Source organism: Malus domestica, chromosome 15 (genome assembly GCF_042453785.1).
Source record: "Malus domestica chromosome 15, GDT2T_hap1".
NCBI lineage: Eukaryota > Viridiplantae > Streptophyta > Magnoliopsida > Rosales > Rosaceae > Malus > Malus domestica.
Genome location: NC_091675.1, coordinates 12,323,952 through 12,347,277, shown reverse-complemented (window position 1 = coordinate 12,347,277; position 23,326 = coordinate 12,323,952). Strand labels below are relative to the sequence as shown.

Below are 23,326 nucleotides of genomic sequence, written 5' to 3'. Positions count from 1 at the left end.
TCCCTGTGTGTCAACCTCCGTGCTTCGTGGCAAGGTAGACTAGCAAACATGCCCAACCTTTACTCACATCCGAGAAAACACTCCCAACAAGATTGCTTACTCCAAAATCGAAGAGGCACCGCCTTCCGAATCTCGAGAGCCAGACTCCCAACATGATTACTTTCTCAAAAATCGAAGAGACACTGCTCCCCGAATCTCGAGAGCCAGACCCCCACCATGATTGCTTTCTCAAAAATCGAAGAAGCATCGTTCTCCGAATCTCGAGAGCCAGATACCACATACCACTTTTTCAAAGTGCTCTGACAGAGTTAAAACATGTGAAGTTGGCAGCTCCCACTACCGTGCTATGACCAAGCAGGGTAAAGGAATAGCATTACTACTTGTTGTTAGGGAGACTCCTATATATGTCGACCTCCATCCCCAACGGACAGGCAGACCTGCAAAAATGCTCAACCCTTCCTCATATCTGAGAGGGCACTCCCAACGAAGCCTTTCGAAATATTCAGCTTTCTTTCCTCCCGATAATACCTCTGCAAACAAGCTATACTAGAGCAAGAATATCTCATATCATCAGGGTTAAAAGCAAGAGTATCCCATATCATGCTTTTTCCCTGTCTTTTCCTTTGGCCTTGTTTTTACCTGCAAGACAAGGAGAAAGAGAGCAATCAGTCAGCACTTGAAATCAAGCTCCCAGCCAGGAACTGACAGCCTAGAACCCCTTACCTGATTACTTACCTGGCATTGCTCTCGAGTACTCATCTTCAACATCTTATGTTGCCAGGGAAGATACCGTATCTGCTTGAGGAACAGATAGGGCAAGTGCGAAGGATACAAGGAAGCATGTGGAGACAAGCGTAACAGCACACGTGCCGATCCATCCATTACTCTGTCAAAAGCAAAAGTATCCCATATCAGCAGGGTCGAACGTACTCTAGATTTGATGGACTTGTTTTGACCCTCAAATTCTTCAGTCGGCCTTATACTCTGAAGGAAACCAGAAAACCCTCCAGCTCAGTTCAAGAATAAGCCTGTGGAAAGTTACTTCTTCAAAAGCAAAAGTATCCCATATCATCTCTTCTCATTTTTCTTCTCTTTATCCTTCATGCTGCTGCAAGATGGGGAGAAGGTGAACAATCAGCCGGAGCTCTGATTGCTTACCTTGTCTGTCACCTCTTTCAGCAAATCCCCTAGCTCGGCGACTTGGGGGACTCCTACTACATGGTTTGTATCGCGCTTGACCAAGCCTGAAACTACAAGTAAGCTTCAAGTGAAATTGATACATTACCTTGTGCATCTCCACCAGTTAAAGATACCACCCCTGGATGGAGGAAAAGTACTTCCAGAGAAGCTGCCACATCTACCTATGAGACAGATAAGGCAAGTCGATACCACACTCCGATACTTAGAAGTTTCGTGATTACGAGATCATTCTCCCACAATATTTCCTAATGTCATTTGTACTCTAATGTCATTTGTACTAAATCATTCACTTGTACTCACTAAAGGAGAGCTTGAACCTATGTACTTGTGTAAACCCTTCACAATTAATGAGAACTCTTCTATTCCGTGGACGTAGCCAATCTGGGTGAACCACGTACATCTTGTGTTTGCTTTCCTATCTCTATCCATTTATATACTTATCCACACTAATGACCGGAGCAATTTAGCGAAGATCACAAAAAGCGACCGTTTTCGCTACCTAGGATCTATCTTACAAGAGAACGGAGAATTAGATGGAGATCTCAACCATAGAATACGAGCTTGATGGATGAAGTGTAAGAGTGCATCCAGCATGTTGTGTGACCGTCGTAGGCCACTGAAGCTCAAGGGAAAATTTTATAAGACGGCAATAAGGCCAGCGATGTTGTATGGCACAGAATGTCGGGCGGTGAAACATCAACACGTACACAAAATGGGTGTAGCAGAGATGAGGATGCTTCGTGGGATGTGTGGGCACACGAGAAAGGATAAGATTGAGAATGAGGATATCCGAGGTAAAGTAGGAGTAGCCGAAATTGAAGGAAAGATGAGAGAAAATCGGTTCCGGTGATTTGGACATGTGCAAAGAAGGCCGACTGACGCTCCGGTTCGAAGATGTGACTACGGGACAGAGGTTCAGGGCCGAAGGGGTAGAGGAAGACCTAGGAAAACTTTGGAAGAGACTCTAAGAAAAGGCTTAGAGTACTTGGATCTAACGGAGAACATGACACAAAACCGAGCGCAATGGCGTTCTAGGATTCATATAGCCGACCCCACTTAGTGGGAAAAGGCTTTGTTGTTGTTGTTGTTGTTGTTGTTGTTGTTTTTATCAAACTGATTTCTTAAGTGGCCCAAAACATCTTAGAGCCCATAAGGTACAAAAATGGGCTTCTCATTCGAATTCGGCTAAAAAGGAAAAGGTGTTTTGAGTTTTAGCATAATCAATTCCAAGAGACTAGGGTCTTTTTTCAACGTTTCTTTTAAGAGAAATGTTGAGGAAACTCTCTTAAAGTGAGAATTTTTATGGTTCTGTCATCTCACATTTTAACATTAATTTTCCTGTCAATATTAGTGCAAGTGGTGACAAAAAGTCCACGTAGTGTTCCATTTTTGAAAAAAATCTCCTTAGCATTTCTCTTCTTTTAAATTCCACTCAATAATGTCATGTCTTTTCCCAATTTCTTCTTTTTTTCTTCTTTACATTTAGTATTCCTTCCCCCAAAATAGGCTTCATGAAGGCTTAACCTCAAACAAGTATACATAAGAGTTTTTTCAACATAAAATGATATAAGATGGATTACTCAACCAAAAGTTCAAAACAATCTAAAAAATAACAAAAATACAGATAAAAAGTTCCAAACGTTCAATTAAAGCATCAAATTTCAGTTTACTCGTTTAAAGATGATTTTAAAATGACTGAAAGTATTTTGATGAAAATGATTTTAAAACCAATCATTAATAAAAATCTAAATCGATTATGAAAAAACACTTTAAATACTTCCTACAATAAGCATATATATAGCGTTTCTTCATAAATTAATTTCACAAAAATATCATTCAGTCACTTTAAAAACATTTTCAAACAAGCATCATTGCAAGACTTTGTTTTACTTTTCATTTGAAGATAAGATTGAGTGAAATACAAATAAAAGGATCGATGTCATGAACAAATAGGTGGCGCATAGCTGCCACATGGCCAACGGTCGCTTGCCCGACGTCAACTTTTTTTTCTCCCATCTCATGCATGAAAAAAAATAATATATATATATATATATATATATAAAAGAGAGATCCGAAATTTTAAATTATTTACTTTGCTTTTTAATTGACTTGTGGTCTTGTCGGCAAAGCAAAGAATTTCGCTTTCACTTTCGCAGCCGGAGACAGCCAGCTGCCCCGCCCTCCACCAACCGATTCCTCCGCCCAAGTCCTCATCACGCCAAAGAAAATTAAGAAAATCGAGATTAATTACCTTAATTAACACTCCATAATCTTAATTATATATATTAGCATTTACGACTCCATATCCCCCGTCCCCAGCCCCCACTCTCTCTCTCTCTCTCTCTCTCTCTCTCTCTGTGTTTATCTTACCAACCGACTAAGCATCCCCAAATCTCGACCAAACCAATGGCCTTCGTTTTCGGATTAGTGCTCGGAATACTTGTCGGGCTCGCAATCATCGTCATCTTTGTTCGGTTCGAGAACCACCGGTCCAAGCTCCGGTCCGAGCTCGCCACCACTGTGGCTGCTTTTGCTCGAATGACCGTCGAGGATTCCAGAAAGCTCTTGCCTCCTCAGTATTACCCTTCCTGGGTCGTCTTCTCTCACCACCAGAAGTTGAGCTCCCAACTCTCTCTCTCTCTCTCTCTCTCTCTCTCGCTAGAATCTCCCGGGACTAATGTGTTTTCTTTGAAATTTTCAGTTGGGATGGCTCAATTCTCACCTCGAAAAGATGTGGCCTTATATCAATGAGGTAAAAATCCATCTGGGTTTTCTGCAATTTTTTCAAAATTTTATGAGTTTGTTAAATTTTGATGATCTTTTGAGGTGGGTTTCTAAAATTGGTGGTGTAGGCAGCGTCTGAGCTGATAAAGACTTCAGTGGAGCCAATGCTGGAGCAGTATAGACCAGTCATATTGTCCTCGCTCAAATTTTCCAAGTTTACTCTTGGTACGGTGGCACCTCAGTTTACAGGTGAGTTCAATTCATTTAATGATTGAAAAAAAAAAAAAAGTTATCTCATTTCAATTCATTGTGCTTGTTTGGAAAGTGGGTTTTCCTTATTTTTCACAAAGATGTCACATTTCCTTATTTTTTACCACAACTTCATTGATTGTGTAGGTAATCCCTAAATATATCTATAATTCATTAATATAGACATACTGGCACAAAACCAAGCGCAATGGGGTTCTAAGATTCATACAGCTTGGGATAAGGCTTTGTTGTTGTTGTTGTTGTTGTTGTATGTATTCTATAGATGATAGCGGATTAAAATCTTCCATTTTGTTATGGTTTTAGTGTCATTAAAAACGGGAGCTTTAAATGAAGGTTTTGCAAAGCAATAAGCATTCATTAATGTTGGGGTTTTAATGAGATTGTTTCTTTCATTAGGGGTTTCTATAATTGAAGATGGAAGTGACGGTATCACTATGGAGTTGGAAATGCAGTGGGATGGAAATCCAAGTATAATACTTGCTATCAAGACTTTAGTTGGTGTAGCACTACCGGTGCAGGTAATCTGCAACTTAATGCCTACTTGCTTCAGTCAGTGTAGGTTTTTTCCAAAGCTCATGATGATAATATATACAATTTTGTGTCTGCATATGTCGATTTCAGGTGAAAGATATTGGATTCACGGGGGTATTCAGGCTGATTTTTAAGCCTCTGGTTGACGAGTTTCCGTGTTTTGGAGCTGTTTGCTATTCATTGAGAAATAAGGTAGCATCCATTTCAAGTTCCAAGTTTAAAAGAATTTTAAAGGGAGAAGTTTTGTACAGATAATATAATTTATTTTACACATGAAAGGGGAGTTCCAAGAGACGAAGGTTTGCACTAACACAGCATATTTGTAGGATTATTTAAATATTCTGTCAGTGAATAGCTAGCTATGCAATTAGATTACCAGAGACACTCAACAACACTAATGTAGCAACTGTGTTGTTTTATTTGCAGAAAAAGTTAGATTTTAAGCTTAAGGTTGTGGGTGGCGACATATCTACATTGCCTGGGATATCCGATGCAATTGAGGTTTGAACTATTCCATTAATTTTTCTTTCATTAATTGATTCTTGCACTCATGTATGATTTTATAATGTCTTGTGGCATGATCTTTATTTGAGTACTTGCATGAGTTGGAAATGTAAATGTCATACTTAATGTTCTGGCTTGTAGTGAAAATTTCAAGTATCAGTTGGGAAAACAGTATTTAGGATTGACCTGGTCAATAGAGCTAGGATTTAGAATTACAGAGTGCAGATACTCCCGTAAAAGTGTGCCTTCAGTTCAAGATGAGGTTGTAGTGTTTCCATTATTGTCTGGAATATGCAGACATGGGGTTCCATAGATCCTTGCTTGTGAATTACATTAAACCAATACCAATTGTGAAAGGGCTGCACTGGATGAGTTTGCGAGAAATGTATAGTAGTCCACTAGTCTTTCAGCAATAAAAGACTTAATAGGTCTTATTTCATGCATGATTATCATGCATGTTTCGCATAATATGCAGGATTTGTTTTATCATACATACTTGGTTTAATTGAGATGCAAAATTTTTATACAGGGGACCATACGGGATGCTGTTGAGGATTCAATTACATGGCCTGTTCGGAAGATTTTTCCCATTTTGCCCGGGGATTACAGGTAAAGCAGAACGCACAGGATTGTCCCTCTTTTACCTATCAATATTGTTAATCGTTTATTCTATGGTTTATGTTTTTAGTTTATGGTTATTTTCTTCATATTTTGATTAACTTCATTTGGTTAGTGATCTGGAGTTAAAGCCAGTCGGAGTGCTAGAGGTGAAACTTGTGCAGGCAAAGGAGTTAACAAATAAAGACATGGTGGGAAAATCAGATCCCTTTGCAAGACTGTACATACGACCTTTACCAGACAGAATGAAAAGAAGCAAAACAATTGTAAATTTCGGATCCTCTTATATATCCATTCATTTTACTTATTTGTTTTTCTTTTAATTGGTTTTGAAGAAATTCTATGTTTTTGTCTTCCTCTACAGAACAACGATTTGAATCCCATCTGGAATGAGCACTTTGAATTTATAGTTGAAGATGAAACGACTCAACATTTGGTGGTTAAAGTTTATGATGATGAGGGACTTCAGGCGTCTGAGCTCATTGGATGTGCTCAAGTACAACTGAGTGAACTTGAGCCTGGTAAAGTGAAGGATGTATGGTTGAAGCTGGTTAAAAGCTTGGATCTCCAAAGAGATAATAAAAACCGCGGGCAGGTTAGAAGACTAATATTCATCCCTTGGGTCAATAATAAATAGCAACTAATTTTGAAATGCATTCTGGATCCTACTATGGTTGGCTATTGGAATTTATACTTTTCTGTGGATGGCTATTGGGTTTTCAAATTAGAAGACCATTTTATATGCTCCCACCCGCTATAGCTGTTTTTTCTTTCTGATGTATCCTGAAAGAAAATTTCACTTTTTTTAAATGTTTTTCTTTCTGTTTTAGGTGCATTTGGAGCTGTTATATTGTCCATTTGGCATGGAGAATGGCTTTGCTAATCCTTTTACTTCCAACTCCGCAATGACCTCTTTGGAAAAGGCACTTAAAAGTGAAATGAACGGAGCAAATGCTACTGAAAGTGAAAAGGAAGCCGCACAGAAGAGAAGGGAGGTCATAATTAGAGGTGTACTAACTATTACTATAATATCTGCTGAAGACTTGCCACCTGTTGATCTGATGGGGAAGGCTGATCCTTATGTGGTGCTCACCTTGAAGAAATCAGGAGCGAAAAACAAAACTAGGGTAAGATTCTGAATGCCAGAAGACTGTGGATACCTATTTTTCTTCTTTTGACAAAATTATTCCTGTAGTTTTGATTCCTCATAGAGCTTGCTGCCTTGTTTCATCTCTAGGTTTTGTTGATCCTTAAATTTTTTTTTTTCTGTTCTCAGGTTGTTAATGATAACTTGAATCCTGTCTGGAATCAAACTTTCGACTTTGTTGTCGAGGATGGATTGCATGACATGCTCATACTTGAAGTCTGGGACCACGACACTTTTGGCAAGGTAACAGTGTTTTCAGTTCTCCATTTGGTTTTTCGAGCGTAGTGGCAACGTTTCTAAAGTGTCTCATGGTAGCTTGGACCTTTACTTTTGAACTTGTGCTAACCTAGGTCCTTTCCATATTGTGCAGGACTATATGGGCAGATGCATCTTGACCCTCACTAGGGTCATCTTAGAAGGGGAATACCAAGACTCGATACCGCTAGATGGAGCCAAATCTGGGAAATTGAACGTGCATCTTAAGTGGAATGCCCAACCAATTTACCGCGAGTCTTGATTGATCTCTAACAACTGTTGTATGGATGACAGTAGATGGACGATGTACTACCCGCCCGGAGATGTATACAAAAAGCACCAAAGACACCTTCACTTCACACATGCTTGTTGATTCACAAACACGGAAAGCACTCAGATGGTGTACATAGTTGTTTCATAGTACCTGTCATAAATGTAGTGAAGTTGTAGCATGTATACCAATCAAATTCACGGCCTCGGCCGGGAATTACTCGGTTACTGTTTGCTTGGATTGTCGGATTATCGACCTCTGTGTTTGAAGCGGGATTCTGCTTCTTCACCTTTGGTTACCCCGTATTATTCCATGTTTTTATGCCTCGATACGACGGAACTGCCCGCCTGACTGCCGCGGAAAATGCAAGTTAATAGGATCGGATGCCACATCGTGAGCTTTGGCGACACTTAAACATCTTGACCAAGTTACTTTTAGGCTGGATTTTCTCACGATTGAGTGGTCTCCAACGACTTGGTTCCCTTATTTGCTTGCATTTTTTTTCTCCAATTACAGTTATGTGGGACTTAGTTCTACTAATTTGAAATGTTAATGCATGTTTGAGTTCATAAGATCACATCTTTTTTATGTACGGAAAATGCCGACAACCTTCCTAGCTCTTATACAGCAATGTTGCACGATAATTTGAACAATATTTTTCAAGTCGCCTTTCAAAGATTATCTTTGCAAAAATTAACTAAATTAAAATCGTGTAGGCATCCAACGGCTATTCAGCTTATTGACAAAACATGTTTCTACCTAAAACACTTGAATTTTGGAGGTTGTAATCATCAAACAACATTTGTCATGTAAAACGAAAAGCAGAAATGGTAATCCGAGCGAACATCACTTTTTTGTATTTAAATTTAACTCCTTGAAATAGTCGAAACAGTCGCAAAACAAAATAAAAATCCAATGCTATAACATATTTTTCATTTCAAAACTATGTTGCCACACTTAGTGGCAGCTCCAACACCATGAACAAGTAGCCAAGCAACAAGGGATCGTATTGCTTATTGACGCACGTCTCTATACAAGCTAATCCGATGTTTCAACTTTCACGCATCTCTGCATTCTTCAATCAGATATTCATCAAGCAAAAGACCCCTTAGACGCGATCGATCTTTTTTTCAATACATAGCAATTTCGTCCATTGTCTTCCTAACATTATGCTTCTTCAGTTTTCGCCTCCTGTGATTCGTACTCCTGCATTACCAAAACTCAAATCATATCAAACACATTGACTAATTTGCATTACCGGAAAGTGAGTTGCTCGCTGTTTTGGCACCTAAAACATGAATACAGTATGGCTATACTCACCAGTACTGGTTGTCTAATATAAATGCGTCCATTGCGGTTTTCTTCCCATCATCATTGCGGTTCCAATGATAGAGTGCGTGTGTCCTGTTTATAAGCTCAAGCGTGGAATGCCCGTAGCTGGCTTCTCGGAATGCAGAATAATCTGGTTGTGGATTCCTAAACCTACAGAAACCATTGGAGAAATTGTTAGTCATGACTGTCCGCACAAAAAGAACTTGATTTCCCTACAGATTGTTAGTCGTCTACTCTGCGTAATGAAATTATGTCTCTTAAATTATGCTATCATGTATTTCGACTGATCTTTAAATTATTAACGGAACAAAAACATAAAAGAAAAAACTAGAATAAAGTTCTTACCTTCCAGCAAGTCCTTCTTGGTTCCCTCCATCTCCAACAGTTATGTATACAGGAGCCGATTTGTCTGGTATCGGGTACTGGTAACCGCTTGTTACGTTGTATCGTATATTGGAGATTCGATACTGAAAATAAAGGCGAAAGGAAAACATAAATCTCAATCTAGCGATGAAATGAGTAAATTTATATAAGATGAACTGGCACAATATGTATGAACGAAACAAAAATCCCGTTAAGTATTTACAATCTTCAATGGACCTCCATACCAGAATAACAGACTGTTTGTGTACACACGAAGATGAATGGAATTGTAAGACTGTACTCCAATGTTGAACGCCATAGTCATGACTATAGTATCAACTACACCATATCATATAATAGGATGTGATAGAAAAACATAAAAGGTAAAGAATCATACCGATCTCTCATAAGCATGGACATGGCCAGCAAACACCACATCAACTTTGTATTGAACGAACCATCTCTCAAACACTGCTCGCATGCTTTCACCTTCCATGTAATGAACGTCATTACTATTGTATAATGGAACATGCATAAGGACTATGAGCCAAGGTGTCTTTTCCCTGTCAACCCTTTTCAATTCTTCTGCTAGCCACCTCCATTGAGGCGTGTACTTCACTGGTGACAAAGTTAATAATTGACGTAAGGTATAAAAAAAAAAAAAAAAAGGTCGTACCCAGTGCACAAGGCTCCTGCTTGACGTAAGGTATACCAGCACAAAATAGTCTGTTCACATATTTGCAAGTGTAGGAATGTACAATTACCAAATGGAGAGTAACTGGACAACACGATTATATGAGCTGATGCACATCTGATGGCATACCAAAGAGGATTGCTACTATTAGAGGCCAAATGAGGAGTAGCATACCGATGAAGATAGTTCTTGAACGGAGTAACTTCTCCCTAGAATATGTACAGAAGTATTGGTTAGATAAAGCAACAATTTTTAGGTTGCCCTGTTAACATGATTGGAGTTTCGGAAAACAACAAATCATGTACATAAACTGATTTGGATATCAGTAGAATTTTACAACTTTTTTATGTCATGGATCTATATTTTCATCCAATATGGTTCTAGGCATTCTAGGATTCATACAACCGACCCCACTTAGTGGGATAAGGCTTTGTTGTTGTTGTTGTTTTTGTTTGTACGGTTCTAGGGTCACAAAATAATAAAAAGAGACTTATAGCTACAAAAGTAACTCAGACAGTTCTGTAAAGCTATGCTTGATACTTTACCATATAAGGCATGTAATCAATTTCATGATTGCCAGCAGACCACATCCATGGCTGATACGCAGTACTTTGCTCGATGAATCGAGCCCATGTGTCCCACCGTAAACCCACTTCATTATACTGATATCTATCAGCATAGGAAAGATCTCCAACGAATAAAACAGCCTGTCCTGAACTCTTCATGTAGTGCTCAAGAGTTGACAGAGAGTTATATGTCTGACCCAAATCACCTGCAACATACAGATAATGATTTATCAGGAGAAACTACAATATTCAACATTATTTTACACACAATGATAAGAATCTTACGATACAAATATATCAGGCTGTGGTCACAGCATAGAGAAACTAACTGTTATCGGACACTTTCCAGAGAGAAAACAACTCACCTATGATCCCAAATGTGTAATGAGAATTTGGATCGATCTTTGGAGGTGTTGTAAACCAAAATTCTCGAGATGAATCGCCTTTTCCAATTTTGTAATAGTACTTTGTGTCATACTGAAAACAATACATAATTGAAGGTTTAGTGAAACTATAAGCAAGAGAACGAACAAGTTTGTATATTGCGTCTAAAACATTGAACATGGTGGGAACATAAGTTGGGAAACTTGGAGACACCAATTCACAGAGTCGATTAAAACTTTAAGTTTACGTTGTTAACTGAGACAAAATCGTTGTCACACGAGTGAACATTTCACCACATATGCTTGTACTAGTATACTTCACAAAGTATTAATCATCGTTACCTCTAGGCCTTCGACAAGACAGTGATGGATGTAGCCAGACTTATACCGGTAGAAGGTGTAGTTTGTCACGACACCCTTAGCAGAAAACTCGTATTTTTTCTCTGATGTACCATACTGCACTTTACTATCCCCTGGTTCGTTGGCCGTAACCCATGAGATGATTACAGCCTTTCCATCATAGTCACCTTGGGTGATATGCACCTGCAACGAATGTTTAAAGTGTGTAAGAACATTACAGCTCAAAACATCAACATTGGTAAAGGATTTTCATCCTATTCGTATTAAATATAGCACTTTTGATTTAATCAAAATTGTTGGACAAAATCAGGAACCGTAACTTTCCACATCCCGAATTCTGAAAACCTGTAAAATGTGCCTATTTTTCTACAGCAATATCAAACAGGCTATGAATTCTCACTTGTTGTGGAGCATTGTAACCCTTCGGCACCGCAAATACTTTATTGTTCAGAGGGATGTCAACCGATGGATGCTCAGATCGAATGAAAGTACTCGTGATTCCTGCAGCATTCCCACTCCTCAAAAAGCTCAACAAGACGAAGGAGGTAAGGATAATTCGAAGCAGCGTGGACTCCGTCCTAGTAACCACTGCCGTCATTGTTCATTCAGCAAATTACAGTAAAACTAACTCCACTACAAGAAGAATAAGAAACAAGAAATAAGCAGTCAGCCATATCAGCGACCGAGTGTCGAATGCCAGACAATTCGCTCAACCAGAAAAACCAACTAAAGAAGAAACATTCGACGAAAAGGGATAAGGGACAATTTCTGCTCCTGCCCCGGAAAATGATCCTCCTCTCAATCGAGGCCACATCAAATTTTCAAATTTTCACAAACCCTTCAACTTTTACTTGAAAAACTTTGCAGTTGCAAATTCCAACAATCCAACAACATTAAAGCACCAAAATTTATTCAAAAAAATCACTTGTTAGAGTTAGATATGGATATAAACAGATGATTTGGGTAAATCAAATATAACCAAACCCATTAAAATTCCAATTGAATTTCTGCTGAATACAAACATTTCCAATCCACATTAACACACAGGAACACAACTAAACAACTAAAAACTCATTATAATTGAATAATTAGCACTAATATTCTGCCAAATTAAATAGATCAAACAGAAAAAGAAAAAGAAAAAATTCAAAGTTAGAGAGAGAGAGAGAGTACCAGAAATTCATAGCTTGGAGTGGTTGAGGAGAGAGAGTGTGTGAACTAATTATTAGTTAGAGGGGGAAGGCGTGTATTAGGGGCATCCGATGAGTTGACGTGGTGTGGCATAGGTTAAGAGGAAACTATAACCTCGGACCGTTCGGGTACAGGCGACGAGATTGGATTGGTCTGTTCAAGTCTTTATGAAAGGGACCCACACACTGTACAGGCGACGAGGTTAGAGGAAACTATATCCAAAGGACGTGAGATTTTGGGAAAATTACATTTTACCATTCAGGTTTGGGATCAATTTCAATTTCTTACAATATCTTAAAACATTTTAATTTCATATATTTACTTATCATTTTATTTCAATTTTATACATCCGTTAGAAAATTTATTAAGTAAACCGTTAAGTGATGATATGGCAAATATAAGATCCACATTTGTGCTGGCTGCCACATTTGTGCCACGTGGCAAAAAAATAATTTTTTATGCATTTAAAATATAATATTATTTATTTACCCTATTTTAAAAAAAAAATTAAAAAAAAAAAAACAACCAAACAAAACAAACCCAGAACCCCCCTCTGACGACCCACTTCTCCATCTCCTCCCTCTTCACCTCTCATCCTTTCTCTCTCCTTAAACCCACTCCTTCCTCTTAACCCCTAACACACCTTGATCATCGAGGCCCCAATTGAGACTTTCCAGAAGACGACGATGTCGATAATCGCGAGATCAAGAGAATCAATGAATAGTAGGGGTGGGCAAACGGATACTAAACCCGCAGGGCGGGGCGGGTTTTAAAATTGTAAAACACAAACGGGGCTGGGCGAGTTCAAGAAATTAACAAGGCGGGGTGGGTCCAAAAGATCATAGAAACAGGGCCCTGGCCAGACCTGTTTCTCCCAAGCCCACTCAGTTTCCCGGTCCAATCTTCTCTCCAAAGTCCATACCACCCATTATTCTGTCTTCTCCTCCTCAACAACATCACCCATCTCGATTCTCTCATCCTCGTCGGCACCACCCATCCTTCTCATCTTCTGTCTTCTCCTCCTCAACGACATCACCCATCTTTCTCTCCTCCTTGATGATATTCCAAAGCACCCAGGTCCTAGAACCACGATGGCACAAACCATCTCGATTCTCTCCTCCTCGTCAGCACCACCCATCTCGATTCTTAGACGACAGCACCGTCTTCGCGATCATCATCACCCCATCACCGCCGTCGCCTGCTATAATTTTGGTAATTTTGAATTAGGCGTTTGTTATTTATATGAATTTTTGGTTTAGGGATTTAGGGTTTTTGAATTAGGAATGGTATAGAATATGTTTTGGGTTCTAAATTTCTAGGTGGGGAATACAAGATTTGTAGCTGTCACAATGAAGGTTGTGGGGATGGAATTACATTCATTTGATATATGTGTGTCTGTTCTTTAATTTTGGTTTCACTGTTTGGTGCAATAGGATCGAAATTGAAATTGAATATCCCTTTAATTTGTTTTTCGTATCGTTTTCATTCCACTGTTGGCTGTTTTGAATAATTCACTGACATATTTTTCGATTTGATGGAAACATTCCACCATGAGGATGATCCACAGGTGGCTGCAATTTCGTCGGTGCTCTTTGGAGGATGATCCAACCTTCTTTTCATCCACTTATGGCGCTGTGATCAACTTGAATTATGGTGGTTGTTGGAGGCTCAGTATGCAGCGCTCTGGCGACGGTGGTAGATGCAGACAGTTATGGTTTGTTTTGGGTTTCTTTTGGGCTGCGCTCAAAACTTTGTTTTGGGCTTTTTTTCCGTTTGCTTTTGGGGTCCATTTTTGTTCTGTAATTGGGCCTCATATTGTGTTGTTATTGAATATTTATGTTCTACTTTGTTTATACCATATTCAGGGCCTCGTATTTAAATCTCATACAAATACTCGGGGGACTTAAATATAATTATGTGATAAAGGAATGGGCAAATATGTAATAAGTGAGGAGTCATTATTCTATAAAAGGATACCTCACCCTCACAATTAGAAGAGGTCATCTCCTAGGCCATCAGAGACCTCACTCTCTCCCTCAGAGGCTCTGAATCTCTTTCCCACACTTCTCAGATAAATACATAATCAGTGTGGACGTAGTTCAAACCTTGGGGTGAACCACGATACATCTTGTGTTATTTACATTACTTGCAGATTCACGATTAGATTTACGTTGTTCCAAGACCTCCGATTTTGTGCATCAACATTTGGCGCCGTCTGTGGGAATCGATACGAAAAGTTGTGTCGGTTCTCTTTCATTTTTTCACCTCCACCATGAATCTGCAAAATCACAAAAACTCAGAAACCTAGTAACCTCTCTCTCTCTCTCACTCTACTATCCTCTTACAGACAAGTCACAAAAAACCAAACACTCTCTCCCTCGTCCTCACCATCCTCGACCTCTATAACAACAACCTCACCGGTGACCTCTCCGTATTTTGGGCTTACTGCAAAATGTCTCCCCCAGTTGAGTCTGGGGTATTAATCTTGTCTACCATATCTGATTTCATATTTAATTCTTTGTAGCAAAACTTGGAACACAGCAACTCATCCCAGCTTTAACAAAGCAGATAGGGATTCAGGAGAGGTTGACCTGCAAGTCCCAATTCCCAACCGCAGTGATGAGAATCCCTCATCCCAATCACCACCCATCCAAGTCGGCCACAGCCTCAGCGGAGGACGACTCTGACCCGACCCGACCCACAATGCCCGGCCTCTACAACCTGGGCTTGCCCGTTGGAGTCCAGAAGTAGCCATGGCCTCACGCCAAGCCCATTCTTCCGCAGCCCGCCGGCCACTGATAGGAGCATATTTATGCGACTTAGTTGGCTTGTTCTTGTGCATTTATGTCGTGTTTCCTTAGTTATTTTAATGTTTAAAGTCATTTTCGTGTGTTTTCAGACTCTAAGTACAAAGTATGCAAGAAGATGCATTTTGGAGGCCTTTGGAGCATGTTTCGGGCTTGGAATGGATAGCAAATGCATGGGCCAAGTGGATGGACGAATTTGAGAACTAAAGAGGCCAAGAATATGAAGAATTATGATCCAAAAGATGAAGAAAACAGCCCAAAAATCTGTCACCCCAACTTGCATTCCTTGCCATGCAAACCACATAGAATTCCCTTTGGATTCCATGCCATGCTTGATCACTCTTGTCCCCTACATAATTTCTAATTTCATGCTTCAATTCATTTAATTATTACACTCAATTGCTTGATACCTCTTGTTCCCTTCACTCATTAGATTTTAGACAACATTTACATCCATTACATGCACCAATTGATGCTCCATCATTCACATTTGGAATCCCATGCCTTGTGTACCACATGTTGCTGCACCTTTGACCCATTTATTGACACATTTTCACCTCCCTTTCCATCTCTATGCAGTGTACACAATCATTCATGCTCCCTAGCTTCAAGACCACTCCATTTTACCCTTCACACTTTGCATCATCACTTCATTTTCACCCTTGGACCATTGCACACCACACACACAAATTACCATGCATTTCATCCTTAACCTAACCTGATTTTCTAAGGTTTTTGGGGCCTATAAATACATGTTTACACCCCTTGGCCAAAGGACAATCCCCCATATTCATCATTTTATCACAGAAATTCGTCCATACACACCCTAGGAAGCAAAACACCCCAAAAACACCATTCTAGTGCCTAGAAAACATAACAGCCACTCCACCTTCTTCCACCCTCTTTGCCTAGTTCTCCACCACTTTCCAACCATCAAACACTCTTCCACACTCACCCTAAACCCCTCCATATCATTCCCCATCCATTCTACACCATAAATCCACCCAAAAATCTGTCCACAAGCTTCATGCCGCAACAAGGAGGAAGGGAGATCCATTGATGCACTTGCTTTCCAAGTTGGAGCATTTTAGGTGTTTTCTTTCCTTTGATTTTAATGTCTAATTTTATGTATCTTTGTATTGCAAGAATGAGGAACTAAACCCCCTTAGTTGGGGGGTGATTCGAAACCATGTACATGCTTGCAATATGATTTGATTACATTCAGTTGTTATTTCATAAGTTGTGGATTCAATTCGTTCATCTACTTGATTGATAACTTATTTGTGTATGTTGATTGAGAGTGCACGCTTAGTTTTCATGCATGAATATGATGCTAGATTATGAGGGAGTTTCACCTAATAGTTACAATCTTATAATCACAAGTAGTGAAGGTCGCTTGAAAACGATCGCGTTGAATGAATTCTTGGCACTAGTTTCATGCTCATCATAGTAACGAATGCCTCGTCAACACTTATAGTTCTCATTGTGCTTCATGATTCTTGATTGTATCTTTATTGTGCTCATCACGTAAGGAACCTTTGAGGAATGCTTTGAATTGTTGTATGCGTTTTTCCATCCAATTCATTAACTTAAGGAGAACTTGAAGGTTAATTTAAGCGTATCTAATTAACTTGGGGTGTTGAGTTTCATAATTTATTGAAAGAACAACTGAAAATCATTTTGTTTGCAAGTGTGTCATGTGTGGAGAAGAACCTCCTAGCTAGCCTTTTATCCATCCTTTTCATCCAAAAACGTTTTACAATCTGTTTTGTTTTAAAGTTTCTGTTTTGTTTTCAATTTTCGTCCAAAACAAATCCCCCTTTATTTTGAAGTCTTAGATTAGTTAGAAAGTGTTTTGATTTGTGTTTCTAAGTGTTTTGATTCAAGTTTTCATCCAACTTCGTCCAAGTTCTTGTTAAGTTCTCAAAACTGCCCAGAAAGTGGTTTTTAGGCAGTTTTGAGTCATTAGGTTGCTGTTTTGAGTTTTATGTTTGTTTAAGTATTTTAAAGTATAGTTTTGCATTCTTTGAGTCTAGTTTAGTGTTTTAAATTTTGTTTTTATGTTTTTAAGTCAGTTTTCAAGTGTTTAGCAATCCCTCTTAATCCCCGGCCTAGAACGATCCCTACTTACATACTTTACTACAATTGATAAAAAGAGGGTTTAATTTTGTGTGTTAACTTATTTTTCACATCAAATTTTGGCGCCGTTGCCGGGGATTAGCAACTTTGCTTATCTCTTGGATTGTTTTCTTTCGAATTATTGTATTTTGTTTAAGTTTCTGTTTAAGTTGCTGATTTGTTTTGTTTTCTTTGTTTTTAGGTACTAGTTTATGACCCGTAGCTCACAACCTGTTCGTGAGCATATCTCCGACTTTGACGGTGATTTTGAGAGGACTTTGAGAAGGAAAAAGAAATTGCAAGAGTCTAATCCTCCTAGTCCCGAGCCTGAATTAGAAGAGCAAGAAGTTGAGGTTGAAGAGAAGGCCACGACACAAGTGGGTGGAGAAGAGCAAGGTATAGCCATGGACAACCGTACGCTCAAGGAGCTTGCCGCCTCGGGTTTGGATAATGCCGCACCATTGTGTATCCAATATCCCATGGCTGCTCAAGGTAAAACCGAAGAGTTCGAGTTAAAGTCAAGTTTGCTCCACCACATTCCAAAGTTCCATGGGCTTTCCATGGAGGATCCGAACAAACATTTGAAGGAATTTGAAGTGGTGTGCTCAAGTATGACTCCGGTTACCGTTGGCGGAAGTATTTTAAAGATGAAGGCTTTTCCATTCTCTTTAATGGACAAAGCCAAGGATTGGTTATACGAGTTGGCTCCCGGTACAGTTACATCTTGGGAGAGTATGAAGAGGGCGTTTCTGGAGAAGTTTTTCCCAACTTCTCGCATCATTCTTCTTCGTAAAAAAATAAGTGGAATTCAGCAAAGCCAAGGTGAATCTTTTCCATCTTATTATGAACGATTTAAATCACTTGTTGCTTCTTGTCCACAGCATCAGATGAAGGAAGAGTTACTTCTTCAATACTTTTACGAAGGTCTTTTACCACTTGAACGGCAAATGTTGGATGCTTCCGCGGGAGGAGCTCTAGTGGATAAGACACCTAGGGATGCCAAAACTCTCATTGCGAATCGAGCACTCAATGCACAACAATATGAAGGTGTTGGACAAAGAGACACCCCACGGCCACATCATGTCAATGAGGTAAGTTCTATTTCTGAGTTACAATCCCAAATGGCTAACCTTACGTCTATGTTATCGCAGTTGGTTGAAGGCCCCAAAACGCAAAGAACTACAATCTGTGGTGTATGCTCCATTCAAGGACACCAATCTGATCAATGCCCTCAATTAATTGAGAATGGAGGATGGGAATCGGCCAATGCTGTGGGTTATGGGAATCAAAACCAACCAAGGAATAATCCTTTCTCCAATACATACAACCCGGGATGGCGTGACCACCCCAATTTCAGATGGAGAGATGCACCACAATATGGCCAACAAAGTGGATTCCAACAACCCCCGGGTTTCTTTCCAAGGCCAATGGAACCACAACCACCTCCTCAGGCACAATCTTCCCAAACTAACCCAGGTACGTCTATGAATGATGATAAAACATATCAGTTACTAACCACCATGGCGCAGGGAATGCAGAACCAAGCAAAGGAGGTTAATGAGTTGAAGAAGCAAATGGGCCAAATGGCCGAATTTTTTGGGCAATTCCGTGAAAATGGTAAGCTACCAAGCACTACGGTGGTCAATCCAAAGGGTGGCTTCGAATCTGCAAAGGCTATCACATTACGAAGTGGAAAAGAGGTGAGAAACAAGGAAGATGAGAAGATACAACTCAAAGAAGATGAGAACACCTACACTATGGCAAGGGTACCATCACCCATGCCGCAGCCATCTAAGACATCCCATCCGTCCACCTCAGGTAAGAATGTTCCAAATGTTGTGATTTCGAACACTAATCTGCCCAATGTCCCCTTTCCTAGCAGATTTTTGCAATCAAATAACGAAGAGGAGGAAAAAGATGTTCTAGAGACATTTAGAAAGGTGCATGTCAACATTCCCCTCCTTGATGCCATAAAGCAAATCCCGAAGTATGCCAAGTGTTTAAAGAAGCTTTGTACAACAAAGAAACGTGTCCGGGAGAAAGAGGTGGTACATGTAAGTGAGAATGTCTCCGCCATCTTGCAACATAAACTACCCCCCAAATGCAAAGACCTGGGAAGTTTTACAATTCCATGTGTCATTGGTAATACCCGTTTCAAATCTGCCATGCTAGATTTAGGAGCATCTATTAATGTTATGCCATATTCTGTGTATGCATCTATGAATCTAGGAGCACTTAAACATGATGGTGTAATCATACAATTGGCCGATAGATCTAACGCTTATCCAAAGGGAGTTTTGGAAGACGTTTTAGTGCAGGTTGATCATTTAGTCTTCCCAGCGGATTTCTATGTCCTCGAAATGGATGAATCGGACCATGCCCCTTCATTGCCCATCCTCCTTGGAAGGCCATTCATGAAAACGGCTCAAACGAAGATTGACGTGGCCAAAGGATTAGTCACTATGGCATTTGGTGGTGACATGATTAGTTTTAAAATTTCTGAATCCATTGAGACTCCTAATATTGTTCATTCTTGTTGTGCCATTGGTAAAATTGAAAAGATAAGACCGGACCATTCAGCACCAAGCACGAAGGATGCATCAAGAACCATGCAAAACGAGGGAATTGGAGTGGAGCACAAGGATCATACGGCCACTGCTCTCAAAATGCTCAAATGGGCCGAACGCACCATGGGGAAAAATGTTCACATTGCTGCCACTTCATCACAACACATAGGTAAGCCACCTAATCCAAATCCAATTTCCATTAAAGTTGATAGGTGGTTCCCTTCTTTGGTGCAGGTACCTAAGCAAATCCTCGATGGTGGGCGTATGAACATGAACCTTAGACAACACAACGCACCCATCAACAAACATCACTATCCATTTCCGTTCAAGGATGTAATCTACGAGAACTTTGTGGAGCATGTTGTGGAGGATATCCCACTTCATGCCGTGGGTTCCAAGGAGAAGTGAAGGTGTTCATCGTCCGGCTGGAAGACGTTAAAGCAAGCGCTTTAAGGGAGGCAACCCATTTATTCTGCTTGATTGTCAATTTTATTACTTGTTTAATTATTTTTGGTTATGATTTTCTATTTTGAAATATTAACAAATATGCAAGGGATTTTTGACATTAAACTTCATGAAATGAACAGGAATCTGGGAAATAAAGAAACATAACATAATACAAGAGGAAGAGCCTTCACAAAGGCTGCTTGGGAGAGGTCGTAGTAGTCGACGGAGTCGCAGTAGTTGGCGGAGTCTCAGCAGTCGGTGGGGCCACGGAAGGAGGAGGTATCAGAGGTTGATCAGTTGGAGCTTCACTGCGCGGTGCCGCCCCAGAAGACGAAGGCAGATGCTGTTGGAACAAACCCACAAACCTCCGGTGATCAAGTAAAATCTGACCATCAGTTTCCTGCAGCTGGTCAATTTTCCTCTTCATGTTTGTGGCATAACTGTGTGCAAGCTTATGCAATTGTTTATTTTCATGCTTGAGTCCTCTAATCTCCTCTTTGAGACTCTGTATTTCAGCCACCAACGATTCAACATGACGGGTTCGAGCAAATAGGCGTTGGGCCATGTTGGACACAGAACCCGCACACTGCACGCTAAGAGCCAGAGACTCCTTAACCGCCAATTCATCAGACCGTCTAGCGAGCAGTCTATTATCTCTGGGGGTGACAAGGTTCCGGGCCACCACCGCAGCGGTCATGTCATTTTTCATCACCGAATCCCCAACGGTGAGGGGACCGGTAGGGGATATGAAGGATGGGCGCCATATGTTGTCTGGTGAAGGCGGAGCTGCCTCTTCACCAATGTTCAAGTCAAAACGACGATCGGAAGGGCCAGACATTTTTCAGAGGTGGTGAAGAAATAAGAGAGTCGGACTGATTAAGATTAAACAAGTGCAAGAAGGGAGTGTTTACAGGAGGGAGCTCAAGTGTGTTGAGGAACAAATTTAACGCCTCTATAAAAAGAAGAAATCAAAGAGGCGCTCCTCAGAGAAGCGTCCTCTCGCAAATCGAAGAGTCGAGACTCCTTTCTCAAAAGTCGAATTCTTTTCTCAAAAGAGGCGTTTCATTTCTTAAAGGCTGGGCTTGCTCAGAAACCACGAGCCGAACACCGAATTTCAAAAGATCAAATTGTCCAGACGTGTCGTCACTCGTCACATGCAATTGGCAGCTTTGCGGAAATTACGGGCAGCTTTGTCAGAAAGCGCGTAATTTGTACTATTCATCCATCCACCGGCTGCCGACAATGAGTGAGGGAATAGTTCCGGTTGTGAAGAAAAGTCCTATAAGTATCTACCTTCGCCTTCCACAACAAAGGCACACCCTCTCAGCACTTCTTCATCTCCGAGAATGTATTTCCAACACACCCTCTCAAGTCACTCTGTATTTCTCATTCCCTGGGATACCCCTGCAAACAACCCATCCAGAGCAAAAGTATTTCATATCATAAAGGTTGAAAGCAAGAGTATCTCATATCATGCATTCTCCATGTCCTTTTCCTTGTCTTTGTTCTAACCTGCAGGACATGGAGAAATTGCTCTCGAGTACTCGTCTTCCACTGCTGATGTACTTCCAAAGAAGCTGCCACATCTACCTGAAGAACAGATAAGGCAAGCGAAAATGATACCAGCAGCATGTAGAGACAACGTACAGAAGAAACAAGCAGAGAAGAATGCAGCTCGTACAATCAACCCAGCACAAGGAGTCCGAGCTGAAGAACTAGAGAAGCTGCCACATCTGCTTGGAGAACAAATAAGGAACTGCAACATCACCAAAGAGCAAAGCTTCGCCGTACAATATCATCAAATCATCACTTGCAAGTAAAAAGCTAAGTGTCACCCCGTTCAAGAGCAAAGCTGTGGAAAGTCAACAAGATCAACTATCTCCAAAACCAGATTTACGTTCTTAAACTCTACTCTGTCTGGTTTTTACTTTGCCATATTTGTCATGTTTATTTGTCGTTTATTATTTGCTTGTTTTTTGTGTGAGTATATGCTTGAAACATTGAGGACAATGTTTGATTTAAGTGTGGGGGGGTAACCATTGTTTTGCATGAAATTCGTAGAAATTTATCACCCATTACTTCTAGTGTTGTTCCTTGTTGTTTTAAGTATTTTTTTTAAGCTGTTTTGGAGTGTTTCAGTGTGTTTTGACATAAAAAATCCGAAAATTCATAAAAAATTGAAAAATTGTTTTTGAAAACCCAAAAAAAGAGTTGTTTTTGTGCACTTATTTGTGTCTTATGGTACCTTCCAACACAATGATGAGGATTCGGTTTGTAATTGCATGACTGTTAAAGAGAGTTATAAACATGGATGAAAGTTTGATTTACTCTTTATTTATGCGTGGTTGTGGTTATAACTTATGAAATCACATGTAATCATAAAAGAAAAAATTAGTTTTTGTAACATGCTTGAAGGAAAGAACTCAAACTAATGCTACAACCTTGTGAGACTTGAGCTTAAACGTTTATTTGGAGAGTTAAAATCTGTGCATTCTTGTTTTCTAAAGTCGTTGCATGATCTCATTATTCTTTGCTTGGCTATTACTTAGAAGGTGTTTCATCATTTAGTTCCAAATGCTAGAACTCATGCCTATTTCATTCAAAGCATGCTATTGATTTGCATAAAACATATTCAAGATGAAGTTGTGTAGTTACCACCACCAAAGCCAAACTTCCATGTATCCCATATCGTTATATGTTTAAGTTAACCCCATTGAGCCTTGATAGCCTACATTCTTTGTTAAACCACATTATCCTTACCTAGCCTAGTTTAGGACCATCCATACCCTTGTTCTTGAAGCATAGTAAAACATGATTCAAATTGAATTTCTTTTGATTAATGTATGGCAGAAAACAAGTGTGGGGGAAGTGTGAGTTATTATGCTTGTTGAAAAGAAAAGAAGAGTTGAAAAAAAAAAAAAAAAGAGTTTTAAAGTGCTGCTTGTTGAAGAAATGGTCCAAAACATAGAATTCGGCCC

General features: G+C 39.9%; 2 protein-coding genes across 2 annotated transcripts; one reads left to right on the top strand and one right to left on the bottom strand.

Moving 5' to 3' along the window:
- The first annotated feature begins 3,437 nt into the window (after positions 1-3,437).
- On the top strand, positions 3,438-7,818 carry LOC103424894 (synaptotagmin-5-like). Its single transcript, XM_070814505.1, has 12 exons — positions 3,438-3,819; positions 3,905-3,952; positions 4,053-4,173; positions 4,591-4,712; positions 4,816-4,917; positions 5,152-5,226; positions 5,759-5,838; positions 5,963-6,113; positions 6,212-6,442; positions 6,678-6,974; positions 7,124-7,237; positions 7,365-7,818. The coding sequence occupies exons 1-12, from the start codon at positions 3,607-3,609 to the stop codon at positions 7,509-7,511; spliced, it is 1,701 nt and encodes a 566-aa protein (XP_070670606.1). The 5' UTR covers positions 3,438-3,606; the 3' UTR covers positions 7,512-7,818.
- A 530-nt stretch (positions 7,819-8,348) lies between these two features.
- Positions 8,349-12,596, bottom strand: LOC103400061 (bifunctional purple acid phosphatase 26-like). The gene is made up of 10 exons (XM_008338749.4): positions 12,392-12,596; positions 11,619-11,851; positions 11,201-11,401; positions 10,841-10,952; positions 10,455-10,681; positions 9,980-10,118; positions 9,613-9,833; positions 9,198-9,319; positions 8,841-9,002; positions 8,349-8,726 (listed from the first exon to the last, which is right to left on the bottom strand). The coding sequence occupies exons 2-10, from the start codon at positions 11,814-11,816 to the stop codon at positions 8,651-8,653; spliced, it is 1,458 nt and encodes a 485-aa protein (XP_008336971.3). The 5' UTR covers positions 11,817-11,851; positions 12,392-12,596; the 3' UTR covers positions 8,349-8,650.
- Positions 12,597-23,326: the final 10,730 nt, after the last annotated feature.